Genomic DNA, 17,659 nt, shown 5'->3' with positions numbered 1-17,659 from the left:
GAACACTTACCCAATATGAAATTAACATTTTTAATGAAATCACATTATTGTTGAAATGGACTATTATACATTACCATTAACTTTGTTCCAACTTTCTCCACAGGTAAAACTTCTGTGATAGTGGCAGCAAGTATATCAGCAGTGGCCATAGCAACCCTTGCAACAGGTGCTGTTATTTATTACTTCTACCAAAACGCTCAGAAAATACAAAAATACAAATTACAAAATGCAAGGCCTGACAATAATCTGGAAGTGCCGAGTGGGTAGTAAAATCAGAAAATGATCATAAATCAGAACCAAACAAAAGAGCAATAAAGTATTTTGCATCAACTTAAAAACTGTACTTGCTGATCCTGCTGGAAAAAATAATGATGGATTTTCCCCATAATTCTTTTCCCTCTCTGACCTCCACCACCCACCTGATGCCTGTTATGCCCCTGGTGTTTATGGTAGCAATGAAGGTCCTCCATTTCTGGTGAGGTTCAGGACTTCCTTCATCATGTCAGTAGCTTCCTGTCGGTTTTCACCACTGTCAGTCATGCAAGTCCCAGGTGGAGACTCAGGAATACCATTGGACTTAGATGTAGAAGGATTCTTCATTGCTGTTTCCGTTATTTTTGTTTGACCAGTCAGGGTTGTTAGCCCTGAGCTGAACCCCGGAACTTGGAGAACTGGTGGACCGCTCTTAGTCTGTCCTCTACCCTTTGACCTGTTTGGCATGAGTGACCCTACCAAGAGCCAAAGCATAAAGCCCCGACTCCAGCCGACAGAGCTCTCCAGGTCATTGAGACACACAAACCTCCAAACACAACAACAAGGTTGTGGTCTGAGTTAACCTTCATAGCGACATATTAAACTGAAGAACAAATAATTCATATGCTTCAGAACCTGCTGCTTTGTTGCCTCCCCTCAGTCATTATTGGTGTGTGTTAAAAGATGATTGGAGCAAGTAATTTCTGTTTTTTTTTTAAAAAATGTTTTCAGCCATACGAACATGTTATTAAGTAATGGGTCCAGTGGATCTAATTCTGGCATACAGCATTTTGGGAGTTTGCTAATAACTGGAATGGGAAAGAGGTAGCTTGCAGTCACTGGAAGTGTTTATCAGCTATGTATTTACTTCTGAAGGCTTTCTTTGTCATATGGGAATTAAAGATTACTCCCATTTTGTGCATATGGTTATGGCTAATGACACAAATCTGTGAAGTGTCAACTTTTCCACTGGTGGGGTGGGCGGTTTGGGACTTTCTGCGCTCACATTACGTAGGCCTCTACAGTATGTGCAGCTGATTCATGGCCTCCAGGTTTGCAATCTACCTCAAGTACTCTTTAAATTTGAGACACAAACAAATCAAAAGGAGCCAAGGAGTCTTCGCAATGTTGTACTTCAAGGGGATTTTGAGTTTTCTCTCTGTCCAGCTGGTAAACTCTTCATGTGTCCGAGAAAGAAAATGTCTGTTACAGAATGTTGGCCAATCAGATGAGACAGTCAGGTCAACATTGCCAAATGAATGTGATCTGGTGCCCACTACCAGGGAACAACAGCCTGACAGAGAACTTCGATCTCGGTTCACTTGGAGACTCATTTCATAATTCACAAGAAACGAGTTACTGGAATAAGTATCCTCATTGACAAGACTATAATTTTTTCCTTCACTTGTCAGCAATTGACAGGGGATTTTGTACATGATCAGAAGCAGTGTGTAAGAGAACCAATTTTCTGAATGACGCATTTCTTCCCCAAATCTGCAACTCTTTTCAGCCTCACAATACCACAATAATCCTTCCCATTCTTCTGAACTTCCCAATTTTAATCTATTGCTGGCTTTGCCTTCAAGTGGCCACTTTATTAGGTACTTCCTGTATCTAATGAAGTTTCCACTGAGTGTATGTTCATGGACTGCTGCTGCTGTAGCCCATCTGCTACAAGGTTCAAAGTGTTGTGTGTTCAGAGATGTTCTTCTGCACACTGCTGTTGTAACGTGTGTTTTTTTTTTTTTTTGAGTTACTCTCTCCTTCCTGTCAGCTTGAACCAGTCTGACCATTCTTCTCCAAGTTCTCTCATTAACAAGATGTTTTCACCTACAGAAAGGCCGCTCACTGTTTTTGTTTTTGTTTTTCCCACACCATTCTCTGTAACCTCTAGAGACTGTTGTATGTGAAAATCCCAAGAGATCAGCAGTTTCTGAGATACTCACACCACCCTGTCTAGCACCAAAATCATTCCGCAGTCAAAGTTATTTAGATCACACTTCTGCTGCATTTTGATGTTTGGTCTGAGCAACAACTGAACCTCTTGACCATGTCTGCATGCTTTTATGCATTGAGTTGCTGCCACATGATTGGCTGACTAGACATCTACATTAATGAGCAGGTGGAGATGTGTAACTAATAATGTGCATGTTCTAACAGCTGTGTACTATTGCACTACTCAATGGTTCCATTTGATATCAGGGAATATACACCGCCTATAAAAAGGATTCAGCCCCATTCGGCATCTTTTATTCTACAGCATTGCTTCATAATTTGGCTTTTTTGACACATCAACAGAAAAAGACTCCGTGTAAAAGAGATAATAAATTTCTACAAACTGGTATAAATTTATTACAATTATTAAACAGAAAATAATTGATTGCTAATTACTCACCCCCTTCAAGTCAGGATTTAGTAGATACACCTTTGGCAGCAGTTACAGCCTTGTGTCTGTGTGCTTCTCTGTAATTTTTTTCGCAGATTTGCTCAGTGTTCTTTTGTCTCATGGTGTCATTTTTGCCAGGATACTAACTCTCCAGCAGCTGATGATTCTTCTTCTTCTTTTCCCCAACTTGAAGGTGCATTATCACCATCAACTGGCCTAGAGTGTGGTGAAGAGAGTTGGGAAATAAAACTTCTTTATTTAGTGAAAACTAAATTACTCCAAAAAGCCCTCTAGATAATAAATAATGAAAAACAATATTGTGAATTAAATTAAAGTCACTTCCATAACTTAAGTTTTAAAATGAAAACTTTCAACCCCCAAAGACTGTAGGGCAGCCTGTATTTGCTTTCTTTCAAGCTTATATGCTTCACATTATAAAAGAATGTGTTCAACTGTTTCATAATGATGACAAAACCTACATACCCCAGAGTGATGTTTTCCAAGAAGGTAAAAGTAGTAATTAACTATAGTATGCCCAACTCTAAGTCAAGTCAATATAATTCCTTCCCTTCTTGTCTTACCCCCTTGTACCAACAGTTTTATGTACTTTGTAAAGGAGTCTCTTCTTATGCCCATTGTCCCACAAGTCTTGCCATAATCCCCTAATGCTTAGCCCCAACAACCCACCCCTTAGCTTCTGATTTGTTAAGTGGAAGGTTATATCCACAGGTGAACCTTTAACAGTGTTTTTGGCTGAACAACCAACCCTCTCATTCCCCTCAACATCTCTATATGCAGAGACCCGTAAGAAGTAGACATGGAGACCAATACTTTGAATATGAAATAAAGTTTGAAGAGTTTCCTTTGCAAGGACAGATTTCATCCACTCACTGTAAGCCCAAAATGATGGCAACTAACTCTGCAGCATATACTGATAAATGGTTAGCAAGATGTTTCTTTATTGTTACCTGTAATTCAGGCACACGAACAGCCACACCAAATTTCCCTGCTAAATTATCTTTTGATCCATCAATAAAAATGGTTAGCATATCACAATAATTTTCCTTAACATATTGATAAATCCACAGACTCTCAGGCATTTCAGGGTCCTTGGACTTCATTAAATCACGCAACCTAAAATCAACTAAAGTCATTGGGAAAAAACAAGGTGGGGTTACCAAAAAAGCTACAGTGGCACACATCCAACAAACCCATATCTCAAGCATGATAAGAACCCAATCACCCAAAACTAAAAACACTCTTCTTATGATGTTCCAATATTCTTCCAACCCACTTTCAACAGGGTGATCATTTCTCTATCCCTTCAAATTTATCCAGTGTGTTAATAACAACTTCAGCCTCTGCAGCTGTAAGAGTAATTGTCCCAATTCAGTCAGTAAAGCTGGAACAGTGGGCAACCTTACTGTATCACAACACAGTCTTAAAGCCTGTGCTTGTATCACATCCAAACTTTTTAAATTTGAAGATGAAGCTGATCCATGGGCCACACAACAATAATCAAGTAACAGATCAAATTAAACAAATATAAATGGTCAAAGATTTTCATGTAGCACCCCAAGAATACCCACATCGACACATAGCAGTTGGACTTTCCCAATACAGGTGTATTTTTACTACAATCAATTGAAACACCTTGATTGCACACAGGTGATCTCCATTTAACTAATTATGTGACTTCTAAAGCCAATTGGCTCACAGTTATGATTTAGTGTGTCATTTTAAGGGGGGGGGTGTAAATACATTCAATCAATTATTTTGTGTTTTATATTTGCAATTAATTTCAATCACTTTGTCGAGATGTGTTCACTTTGACACTAAAGAGTCTTTTTCTGTAGATCAGTGTCCAAAAAAAAGCCAAATTTAATATAAACTTCCAAGGGGGGGGGTATGAATACTTCTTATAGGCACTGTATACGGTATACAACCTGAAATTCTAGTGTTGCCATTTGAAGTGATTTGTTAGTCTTCATTTTGTAGGGGGGGTGGGGGGTCCATTGGGTTTGATGCACAATGTTTTTTTTTGTGGGGAAGGGGCTGTTTGATATTTTTCTTTGATTGAATACCATGGTTTTCTTTGTTTTGTGGCTATCTGGAGAAGACAAATCTCAGAGCTGTATACTACATACATACTTTGATAATAAATGAATATTTGGACAGCCACAAAACACAATAAAAGCCCCAGAGACTGAAGGATAGGAAAATGTGGGACACCAAAGCCCCCCTTCCCCCTCCCATGCACAAGCAACAGCAAAAGAATCGACCCTCCCCCCAGGTGTCACAGAAATATCAGCTCCCCCACCACCCTCCATGCAAGCAATAGCAAAGCCCTGTAGACACCATGATCTGGAGTCCATCAACAAAAAAACACTGTTCATCCCAACACTTCACCGTCCACAGGCTCTCTTTCTCACTAACAAGGGAGAGAGAGGTATCACTCCTTCCACTGCAAGAGAGGAGACCAGCAGCTCGCTGTTTCAATGTTGCAGGCTGCAGTGTCGTTTATTTCAACAGCAGCACACACTGATATCTCGATGTTCTGAACTCCCATGATGCTTCAGTTGGTGACACCGGCGAGGATTCAGGTCGCCCGCCCGGCCACACTCTTCAGGCACACGTCTTCCAGGCCATTATGGAGATATCGAAAACACTTATTCATAATTATTTGTCCTTTCAAGACCAAAGATAGATTCAGTTTAATAATACAGGCCTGAGCTTCCAGTAACATTCCCCTTCAATTCCTCAGCACAGTCCCTCTCTGAAGCAATTGCTTATAATCTGTTCCTGCATAATGCAACGTAAACTTGGGGAGTAGCAGCTCATATTTTGATGAAGCACATTCAGCAATCTGGAATAAGAATTGAATCATTTTGGTCCATCATTTCAGTGTTTTGTCTTTACACCTCGTGACCCACCTTATTTATTTGTGCATCAGTCATTCCTTCATGCCTCAGACTTTCACCCTTTTTGTCTGGGTTTTCCCAACTCCAAGCATGGAGAGTTATTTTCTGGTTGGAGCAAGAAGCCACATAACAAAATTGTTGCCAGTATTTCCATTCATGCTAAGAACCAATACAAAGACTGACAGACACCAAACACACCCAACGTTTGAATGAAATATTTACACAAAGGAACATTGGGTGAGAGATGAAACAGAAGGTCATTTAAGAGGACCTTCAAGTAAGTGGATTTTAACTTTGTCATCAATTATGTGTTCTATCCTGCCAGATACAAAGCTTCCATCTTCTTCCACTTGGGCGTTCCAACTTTCCTTTGATGCCATTGACAGTAACCCCATTGTCATAATCTATTCATCCACATCCGTCATCTGCCTCCTTGTCCTAGTCCAGGGTGACCTTCTGTTTGATCCCTTGCCTAACATTCCAAGTGGTGATTTTACCAACTTGCTTAACTCACAATGGCCAAAGACCTTCTATTTTGGGGTCCTGATGAAGAGTCGACTGTTTAGTCTTTTCCAAGCTACTGCCTAGACGGCTGAGTTCAGCCAGCATTTCATGTGTGCTGCTCCAATTTCCAGCATCTGCAGATTTTCTCTTGCTTGCGATTAGTCCTTCCATTTTAATCTGCTTTCTCCTACCTATTTTCTTTTCTCCTATATTGGTTGCAATCTGTCATGTATCAAACCTGTTGAAAGATCATTGATCTGAAAAGTTAACCCTTTCACAGATACTGCATGAACTGTTGTGTATTTCCAACGTTTTCTGGTTTATTTCTAGCATTTGTTTGATTTTGATCTGACTTAAAGCTGTCTTAATTCATTAAAGGCACCTCTTAAATTCAAGTTGTTAATTAGTTTTGGCTGACAACCAATACAATTACAAGACCATTAGAATTAAGTGCAAGTGTAGGCTATTCGAAACGGCTCCACTAGTCATAAAAATCGAAGTTGGTCTTCTACCCCAATGCCACTCTGATACTTCATCACCATAGTCACTTGATATCCAGAAATCTGTTGATTTCTTGAATGAGTTCAGAAACAGATCAGGGTGAAGAATTTCAAAGAGTGCTCAATACTTCCTAATTACCTGCCTTGCCTGCATATTGGGATTCAGTGATTCTCTACTTTTCTGCATCAAAGTATGTAACTTTATGTGGATTCATGTCATGTTCTTACCCAATCATCATGTCCTTATCTTTGTTAAGTTTATTTACTACCCGCTCCTTACCTAGAATCTCGCTCAGTTCTGTATCGCTAGTATATTTTTTAAGTCCGACCCTCAGACCAGTTATTGATATAGACAATGAATAGTTGATTCCCAAGTACCAAACTTCACAACACCACAGGAGTAACAGCCGGAGAAAAATCTGTTTACTCATACACTTTGCCTTGTGTCCAACTACTAAATTAATCATTATTCAACTCAGTCATTAACTTGGCTGTGTTTCCATGTGCTCTAATCTTGCTGACCAGCTTCCTGTTGAGCAGCAAATTATTTCTGAATCCTTTTCTGTTTAACTTTAAGAGGAATACAATTACTGCTGGAATATTTGATTGCTTAAAAAAAGTATATGTCAGAGACCATTTTTTGTTTCTCAGTAATAAACGGGATGGAATTTGAGGCTTTAGCAATGATCTGTGTGGTTGCTGATGAAGAGTTAGCTTTTATAATGTTGACATGATTCATTTTTTAACATACTGTACCCTTTTCTGGATTCTAGCTTGGTTTTAAATGAATTAATTGAAGTTGGTTTAATCTTTGCATACTTATATGAACAGATTTTGCAAAACGAGTGTGAAAATGTATTCTTTGTAGATATAGAACACAGAATAAACTTTTATTAATAAAAATCAGAGAAGGCAAAAAGTGTGCATTATTATAAGTTCTGTTGTTAGTACAGTTAATGGTGACTTTGCGAAACAACTTTTACTTTGAATAAAGAATGAGCTCAACATTTTGAAGATAATTTGGCAACATTTTCCAATGAGGCTGACATCCAGAGAATCCGATCACAATGCCCTCAAACATGACACATGTTGTGGTGAGGTCCAGTCATAAAATTGCAGCAGCATAGAAATGAAAGCTCTCTGCTGGTGAAAGAGTAATGCTTCTCATCAACAATAACATCAGAGAAAAGCTTAGTCTGCTGATCACAACACTGGTGTTAGCTGAATACTTTGAGCTAACTTTCTGCCCAATGGCCTTATCTCACCGCTTTAAAATTTTCCAGTGAACGCGGCCAAATGTTTGCCATCTCACAAACATGATGAGTTTGGCGCACCCGCCTGTTCCTCCCATCTCTCCCTTCAGCCTTTTAACTGCACAGCACTCAACCTATTAACTCCAAACAGTATCACGTTCCTCAGCACCTTCACCTCATTCTCAAATTCCAGACCTAATCCCACATTCTAATCACGCCAGAGCCATAAACACCTCCCCACTCCATATCTGACACCCTAACCTGATACTTCAGTGCCCTGTCCCTCTGCTTCCTGTCCCCTCCCCCAACCTACCCTTAAATAACCAGGTAACCCCATTCCTGATACTGCAACATCATTTCCTGTCAACAACATTCAAATCTTCCAACAGATTTGTGATGAAAACCCAGACAAACATCATCTCAATCCCCTGCAAGAATCTGCTGGGTGAGAAGATTTGAAGAACCTCTGGTGGACTGTGCCTTCTCCAGGGCACAAGCCTGGGTGGGAAGATTTGCAGAACCAGCTGTCGCCCATGCAGCAGGCTGCCCCTCTCCACGTCACTGATGTAGTCCAAGGGAAGGGCAAGTGCTGATACAACTTGGCACCATTGTCATCGCAGAGGTTGCCAGAGTGAAGTTCTAAACAACATCGAACTGCCTTAGGCACCCCAGCTCTGGACTTCTTCCCTGGGGTTTACTCCCGAAGCCTTTCCCATGGGTGGATATGGCCGCAAGGCAGCGGGGGTTTAAAATGAGCGTTTTCCTTCTCCAACACCACTCAACTAGCTGGTATATTTTACTCCTGTATGACCTTTCATCACTTTCTGGAATTCTGCCAACAAGAGCTGTGTCAACAGCAAATTTATTGATGGCATTTCAGTTCAGTCCAGACACACAGTCGTGGGTGTAGAAAGAGAGGGAGTAGAGCAGTGAGAAACAATATCTTAATGTAGTATATGGTGACATACACCTACATTGATAATGAATTTATTTGAACTTTGAGCTTTGAAATGCTCCACATGTCGTGGTCTCAATTATCATGCTTCTTCAACAGAGTAGAGTTTAGAAATTGATTTGAGGGCAATTGGGAGCAGCGAAGGAGGAGGTTTCACCTATTGCCTTAAATATTTCAAGCAAATTATACAAACGTGAGGAAGAAAGAAGTTGTTAGTCTGTTTAGTTAAGGGAGGGAGTTTATAAATAAAATATTATTGTTGTACACTAAGTTACAAAAGAATGGTTTGTGCTTCTAAAGTCCAGCAAGCCTTCCCACACTGAGAATATTCTGCGTAAGTAAATCTGTAATTGATGACTCAGTCCTGAATTCTTTCCATTGCAGAGTGATGGCTGTGTGAGATGACAATTACTTGACAATGAGGAAGGAAGTAGTATCTGGGTGACATCTGGTCAGAAAGATGACATTTTAGAGCAGAAGGCTTTCTGAGGGAAAAAGAGAGAAGTTTGGGCAATCCTATTTTCCCCCTGGACAGAGGGAATGAAGTTATGAGGACGGTGATATTTTGAACAATCCTGGGTATGACTGTAAACTGCAACCGGTGATGAAGCTCTGATTGGGGATTTACAGAGCTTTGGGGAAAGTGGAATTACCCCTTAGTCATTCATTGCTCCCAGGGCCGCTCTGACCTGAAACGGTACACCTGCAAGGGTTCCTGTTCAGGATACGAGCGAAGGCCAATGGCGGATCCAGCAGGTTCAGTAACTGAGCTTATGATGGAGAAGGCGGATGAGCTACAACCTCAAATGTCAGCGGCTATAGTATAGGCGGATGAACATTTGGGAAGAGAAATGGCGAGTTCTTTAGTTCACCCAATGGTAGGCAATAGCAACCACTGTTGCTATTTGCTAAGAAAACCATGGTCAAACTCACAAAATGTATCACACAATAACAACGTCAGGAGGATCTTCAAGACAACTCTGAAGATGCTTTGCTCGGCAGGGTTGATTCTGGACGGCAGGGGATCCGTGACCGTCATCAAGCTGCTGGTCATAAAATTCAGGTAGCACAAAAGAAAATTATTGCCACTTGGAATGTAAGAACCCTATATCAAGCAGGAAGATTGGACAATATGATAAATGAAATGGAAAGACTAAAGATTAACATCATGGGAATTAGCAAAGTTCATTGGATAGGTGATGGAACATGTCAGATTAGAAATAAAACACTAGTTTATTCTTGTGGAACATCCCATACTAATGGAGTAGGAATTCTAATGGATGAAAACATGGCAAAAAGTGTTTTAGGACATTGGGCAATATCAGAAAGAGTGCTCCATGTTAGATTCAGAGGATAACCATTTGATTTAGCAATTATACAGGTATATGCACCAACAACAGATGGAACAAATGAAGATATAGATAAATTGTATAAAGAGCTTGAACAAGCAAAGAATGGATGCAAATCTCAAGATATTGTTATTGTCATGGGAGATCTAAATGCTAAAGTAGGACAAGGTGCTGATGGAAATACCATAGGAAAATGTGGACTAGGGGAAAGAAATGAAAGAGGTGAGAAATGGGTAGAATGGTGCAAGATGAATAATCAGGTCATTATGAATACCATCCAAGACGCTTGTGGACCTGAAAAAGTCCAGGTGATAACACTAGAAATCAAATTGACTTTATTACTATAAACCAAAGATTTAGAAACTCAGTGACTCAATGCAAAACATATCCAGGTGCAGACTGTGATAGTGACCATAAACCAGTAGTATGTCAAGTAAAAGTAAAACTTAAAAAACTAAAGAAGCAAAAACCTGTACAATCCCTTGACTACTTGCAATTAATTAAAGAAGAAAACTTAAGACAAAAATTTACAATTGAAGTAAGGAATAGATTTCAAAGTGTAGAAATAGAATCTGTTGAAGATGATAGCAATCATGTAGAATTGAAACTTAACTCTCTAAGGGATGCCTTAATAGAATCAGCAAAGTCAGTGATTCCTATAAAAGAAAAAAACACTAAGAATAAATGGATGACAGATGAAATCAAAAATCTAATGGAAGAAAGGAGACGGAAGAAAGCAAATCCTATAGAATATAAGTCCTTAGATAAAAAAGTTAAAAGCTATGTCAAAAAGCCAAAGAAGAATGGTTAAACCAGGAATCTGAGCAAATAGAAAGAATCCCTATTACTGATTCAAAAAGGCTACATCAACAAATCAAGAATATCACTGGTAAAAAGCTCCTCTGTTCTTCAGGTGGATGTTTGAAAGCAAAGGACGGTACCATTATCATGGAAAAAGTTGAGATTATGAACAGATGGACTGAGTATATTCAGGAATTGTTTGAAGACGATTGAGGTGAAAAACCAGAAATTAAGAAAAACATTGAAGGTCCATGTATTTTAAAATCTGAAGTTCGTAATGCAATAAGTAAGATGAAGAAAGGAAAGGCAGCAGGTCCTAAAGAATTAGTAATGGAACAAATTATTGCCCTTGAAGATTATGGAATTGAAAAACTTACTGATTTAATCAATGAAATTTATGGGACTGGAATAATACCAGAAGAGATTAAAAAATCAGTATTTATCACTCTTCCTAATAAAGCCAGAGCAATGGAATGTGAATTACATAGGACTATAAGTTTAATGAGTCAGATCACCAAGATACTTCTAAGAATTTTGATGACAAGAGCTAGAAGTAAGATACAGGCTGAAATAGGCAAAGAACAATGTGGTTTTGAGAAAACAAATGTACAAGAAACGCAATATTGATGTTAAGGATACTATCAGATCAAGCTATTCAAGTGCAAAAAGTGCAAAATTTGTTTGTTTTATCGACTACACAAAAGCATTTGATAAAGTGAAGCACAAGAAGTTATTTTAAATATTACAGAAAACTCTAGATCTATATTCGAAAGACCTCCGCCTAATCAGAAATATGTACTGGGAACAAACTGCCGCTGTAAGAATAGATGGAAAAGTGAGTCAGTTTACAAAAATCAAGAGCAGCATTAGACAAGGGTGTGTTTTCTCCCCTGATTTATTTAATGTGTACAGTGAAACAATATTACAAAAAATAAGAGACATCTTGGGAATCAAAGTTGGCGGTGAAAACATCAATAATTTCAGATAGGCAGATGTTAGTTGCAAGTACGGAGGAAGAACTACAAAACTTAATTGATATAATTGTTGAAGAAAGTGCAAAAATGGGTCTATCAATCAACTGCAAAAAGATAGAATGTATGGTGATATCCAAAAAGAAGGAGAATTTTATCTGCAGGCTGACAATAAATGGGGAAGACGTAAAACAAGTACAGAACTTTTGCTACTTAGGAAGCTGGGTGACATCAGATGGCAGGTGCGACTTGGATATCAAAAGAAGAATAGGGATGGCAAAAGACACCTAACGAGAATGAAGAGTATCCTGTCCAATACTAAACTAGGCATGACAACCCACCTCAGAGTACTGAAATGTTACGTTTATCCAGTTCTGTTATATGGCTCAGAATGTTGGACAGTATCTAGTAACATGAGGAAACGAATTGTAGCAGCAGAGATGTGGTTTTTGAGGAGGATGAAAAGAATAGCATGGACAAAACGAATATCTAACAAGGAAGTCATGAACAGAGCAAACACAAAAAGAGAAATAATGTATGAGATCATGAAAAGGCAACGTGACTTCATTGGACGTGTGATTAGGAAAGAGGAGTTGGAATGAATGGTAACGATGGGAAAGAGGAAGACAAAGACAAATGATGATGGAGACAGCAACCAGAGAACAGGAAATGAATACCAATGAATTGATCCACTTGACCCGAAACAGGAGTGTGTGGGCCATGGCAGTCAAAACTCAAACTGGGAACAGCACTTGATGATGATGATTTTTTGAAAATGTTGAGGTTTTAAATGAAAACCTCTTGTCTATTGAGAAGGACGCTGTACTTGGAAAATTTAGTAAAGAGAATAGTGGTACTCGGAAGAAATTTCCCATTAAAAGGAGGAGATATAGGCATGTCTTTGCAGGTTTATAACATGTAAATTTCCAGGGCCTGATATACCCCAGGCTGCTTGTAGCAGGGAAAGGGAAAGGAAGAGATTGTTGTTACTCTGTCAAAGACTTTCATATCTTCTCTTGCTGCAGAAGAGATGCAAGATAATTGTGATATCTTTACTCAAGAAGGGTAGCAGAGAGAAGCAATGTAATTACAGACCATTATGTTCATTATCAGTGGTAGGGAAGATATTGAAGAAAAATCCATGGGACAGGATTAACCTGCACCTGAAGAAACAATGTGGTTTTGATAAAGAGAGTTCTTTTTAAATTAATTGAGTTTTTTTAAACAAATATCTAGGTAAGACCGTCAATGTGGGAAATCCAATTGTTTAATTGATGTTAAGTCTACGTAGATGTAAGCAAGGTCTTTGACAAGGCCCCATATGAGAGATTGGTTCATCTTTAATATCACATGATATCCAGGGGAATTTGGCAGATTGGACCTTTGTTTCGCTTGGTAACAGGAAGCAGAGGGTGATGGCAGAGAATTGAAAGTCTGTGTGCAGTGATGTACGACAGGGATCAGTCCTGGGATGGGAACCGTGCTGCTTTTTTATAATAATAATAACAATAAAGGACTGTGTGTGAGTGTGTGTGTGTGAGTGAGTGAGTGAGTGAGTGAGAAAGAGAGAGAGAGAGAGAGAGAGAGGAAGGAGAAGGAATGGGGCTCATTTTGCTGTTGTTGTTTTGTAGTAGTGAATGGGGATTCCATCGTTAGAGGAGGAAACATGAGATTCTGTGGACATGATAGAGACACCCGGATGGTATGTTGCCTCTCAGGTGCCAGGGTCAGGGATATTTCAGATCGGGTTCACGACAATCTAAAGGGGGAGAATGAGCAGACAGAAGTCTTGGTACATAGTGGCACCAATACCATAGACAGGAAAAGTGAGGAAGTCCTGAGAGAGAATTTAAGGAGCTATGTAGACAGCTGAAAAGCAGGATTGCCAGGATAGTAATCTCTAGATTACTGTCTGTGCCATGCCCCGGTGAGGGTAAGAATAGGATGTTTTGGCAGATGACTCTGTGGCTGAGAAACTGGTTGTGGAGAAGGGCTTCAGATTTCTGGATCATTGGGATCTCTTCTGGGGAAAGTATGATCTCTGTATAAAAGGGAAACATTACACCTGTATGTGAAGGGGACCAATAGCCCTGCAGGCAGGTTTTCTAGAGCTGTTGGGGAGGGACTAATCTAATTTGGTGGGGGGATGGGAACCAGACTGATGGGGCTAAGGATAGGGCTGTTGGGTTACGAGCAGAAGCAGTGGGTAGTGAGACTGTTGGAAAGGACAGACAGATGATAGGGCAAAATTGTAGTAAGTCAGATGAGTTGTAATGTAAAAGGAGGACAAAATCAAAAAGGGCGATGGATACAGGACAGAAGATATTATATTTGAATGCATGCAGTATATGGAACAAGGCGGATGATCTTGTAGCACACCTACAGATTGGCAGCTATGACATTGTGGGCATCACTGAGTCATGGATGAAAGATTATAGTTGGGAGCTGAACATCCATGGATACATATTGTATTGAAAAATCAGGCAGGTAGGCAGAGGGGTGTAGGGTGGCTCTGTTGGTAAAAAAATGAAATCATTAGAAAGACGTGACATGGGATAAGAATATGTGGAATCATTGTGGGTAAAGGAACTGCAAGTGTAAAAAGACCCTGACGGCAGTTACATACAAGCCTCTGAACAGTATTAGGATGTGGGAGATTACAATAGGAGGTGAAAAAGGTATTTCAAAAAGGCAATGTTACGATTGTCATGGGGAATTTCAATATGCAGGTAGTTTGGGAAAATCAGGTTAGTGTTAGATCCCTTGAGAGAGAATTTATAGACTGCCTATGAAGTGGCTTTTTATAGCAGCTTGTGGTTGAGCCCACTAGGGGATCAGTGTTGTGTAATAAACCTGTTTTGACTTGGGAGCTTAAGGTAAAAGGACCCTTAGGAGACAGTAATCATAATGTGATAGAATTTGTCCTGCAATTTGAGAGGGAGGAGCTAAAGTCAGATTTATCAGTATTATAATGAAGTAAAGGGAATTACAGAGGCATGAGAGAGGAGCTGGCCGAAGTTTATTGGAAGGGGACACTAGCAGGGATGACAGCAGAAAAATGACAACTGGAGTTTCTAGGAGCAATTTGAAGAACAGGTAGATACATCCCAAAGAGGAGGAAGTATTCTAAATCCAGGATGATGCAATGTGGCTGACAAGCGATGTCAAAGCCAACATAAAAGCAAAAGAGAGGTCATATAATAAGCATAAATTAGTGGGAAATTAGAGGATTGGGAACCATTTAAAAACCAAAAGAAGGCAACTAAAAAGACATCGGGAGAATTAAGTTCAAATATGAAGATAAGCTAGCAAACAATATTCAAGAGGATACCAAAGGCTTTTCCAAATATATAAAGATAAAAGAGAGGTGAGAGTAGATATTGGACCATTGTAAAGGTAGTACTGGAAAGGTAGTAATGGAGGGCAAGGAAATGATAGGCAAATTGAATAAGTATTTTGCATCTATCTTCACTGTGGAAAATACTAGCAGTAAGCTGGAAGATCGAGATTGTCAGGGGGCAGAAGTGAGTGTAAATACTATTATTAGGTAGAAGGTGGTTGGGAAACTGAAAGGTCTGAAGGAACAGATGGACTACATCCCATGATCCTGAAAAAGGTAGCTGAGCAGATTATGGGAGCATTAGTAATGATCTTTCTAGAATAGTTCCAGAGCACTGAAAAATTGCAAATGCCACTCCACTCTTCAAGTTGGGAGGAAGGCAGAAGAAAGGCAATTATAGGTCAGTTCAGACCTCAGTGGTTAGGAAGATGTTGGAGTCGATTGTTAAGGATGTGGTTTTGGGTTACTCGGAGGCACAAGGTAAAATAGGCTGTAGTCAGCATGACAGACAAAAGAAAATCTGCAGATGCTGGAAATCCGAGCAACACACACAAAATGCTAGAGGAACTCAGCAGGCCAGGCAGCATCTATGGAAGGAAGTACAGTCAGCGTTTTGGGCTGAAATCCTTCTGCAGGACTGGAGAAAAAATGCTGAGGAGTAGATTTAAAAGTTGAGGGAGGGGAGAGAGAACCACCAGGTGATAGGTGAAACCTGGAGGGGAGACGGATAAAGTAAAGAGCTGGGAAGTTGATTGGTGAAAGAGACAGAAAGCCATGAAAGAAAGAAAAAGGGGGAAGGAGCACCAAAGGGAGGCAATGGGTGGGCAAGGTGAATAAGGTGAGAGAGGGAAAAGGGGATGAGAAATGGAGAAAGGGGATGGCGGTGGTTGGGGGGCATTGCCGGAAGTTTGAGAAATCGATGTTCATGCCATCAGGTTGGAGGCTACCCAAACGAATTATAAGGTGTTGTTCCTCCAACCTAACTGTGACAGTGGAGGAGACCATGGATGGACATATCGGAATGGGAATGGGAAGTGGACTAAAATGGGTGGCCACTGGGGGATCCTGGCGGATGGAACGTAGATGCTTGGCGAAGTGGTCTCCCAATTTATGTCAGGTCTCATTGATGTACAGGAGGCCACACCAGGAGCACTGAACACAGTGAAGTGTTGCATCACCTGGAAGGACTGTTTGGGTACCTGGATGATAGTGAGGGAGGAGGTGTAGAGACAGGTGCAGCAATTGATCTGCTCACAAGGATAAGTGCCAGGAAGGAGATCAGTGGGGAGGGACAAATGGACAAGAGAGACGGGTAGGGAGTGATCCCTGCGGAAAGCAGAAAGTGGGGGGAAGGGAAAGATACCGGATCCTGTTGGAGGTGGTGGAGGCTGGTGGGGTGGTAGGTGAGGACAAGAGGAACCCTATCCCTGGTAGGGTGGTGGGAGGATGGGTAAGAGAAGACATGCATGAAATGGAAGAGATGCGGTTGAGGGCAGTGTTGATGGTGGAGGAAGGGAAGCCCCTTTCTTTGAAAAAAGAGAACATCTCCTTTGTTCTATAATGAAAACCCTCATCCTGAGAGCAGAATGGTGGATACAGAGGAATTGAGAAAAGGGGATGGTGTTTTTACAAGTAGCAGGGTGGGACGAGGTGTAGTCTAGGTAGCCTCCGTGTCCAGCACATAATTCTCTGAAACTTTCGCCACCTCCAACGGGATCCCACCACCAAGCATACCTTTCCCTCCCCCCCACCACCACTTTCATTGAAACCTATTGAATATTGGAAGGCCTAGATATAATGGGTGTGGAGCGGATGTTTTCTATGGTAGGGGAGTCTAGAATTAGAAGGTGCAGCCTCAGAATAGGGGAATGTCTATTTAGAAAGGAGATGAGAAGGAATTTTTTTGGCCAGAGAGTGGTGACACAGTAGAATCCATTGCCATAGGTTACTTTGGAGGCTGGTCATTGGATGTTTTTAAGGTGGAGGTTGATGGGTCTTGATTAGTCAGGCATGAAAGCTCACGGGGAGAAGGCAGGAGAATGGAGTTGACAAGAAAATGTTCAGCCATGATGAAATGGTGGAGCAGACTTGATGGGCCAAATGGCCTAATTCTGCTCCTCTCCCTCATGGTGATCCAGGGTATTGCGTGTGGGGGGAATGTATTTGGGATGCTAATACAGATGAAAGTCAAGGGGCTTCTAGTCGGCGATGGTTATTGCTTGGCATTCTTGTAGTGAGATTGTTACTTACCACTTATCAGCCCAAGCCAGAATTTTGTCCATTTCCTTTAGTGTTGTGAACAAGAACACTTAAGCATCAATATTTCACATCCAGTCACCATTAAAAACATAATACTCTTTTATTTTTTTGTGCACCAAATTGGACGACTTTGCATTCTATTCCATTTGGGAATACTCCTCCCAACTC

At 40.4% G+C, this 17,659-nt stretch overlaps 1 protein-coding gene across 1 annotated transcript in view; it reads left to right on the top strand.

Annotated features, from left to right (window-relative positions):
* The window catches only part of LOC140191021 (intercellular adhesion molecule 2-like), a 38,177-nt gene extending 30,703 nt beyond the window's left edge, over window positions 1-7,474 (top strand). The window contains exon 5 of the mRNA XM_072248057.1: window positions 104-7,474. Within this exon, the coding sequence (XP_072104158.1) occupies window positions 104-267 (164 nt within the window). The 3' untranslated portion in view covers window positions 268-7,474. The remainder of the gene's footprint in view (window positions 1-103) is intronic.
* Window positions 7,475-17,659: the final 10,185 nt, after the last annotated feature.

This window comes from Mobula birostris, chromosome 32 (assembly GCF_030028105.1).
Source record: "Mobula birostris isolate sMobBir1 chromosome 32, sMobBir1.hap1, whole genome shotgun sequence".
Taxonomy (NCBI): Eukaryota; Metazoa; Chordata; class Chondrichthyes; order Myliobatiformes; family Myliobatidae; genus Mobula; species Mobula birostris.
The sequence above is the reverse complement of the archived record's forward strand: the minus strand, read 5'-3'. Positions and strand labels throughout refer to the sequence as shown.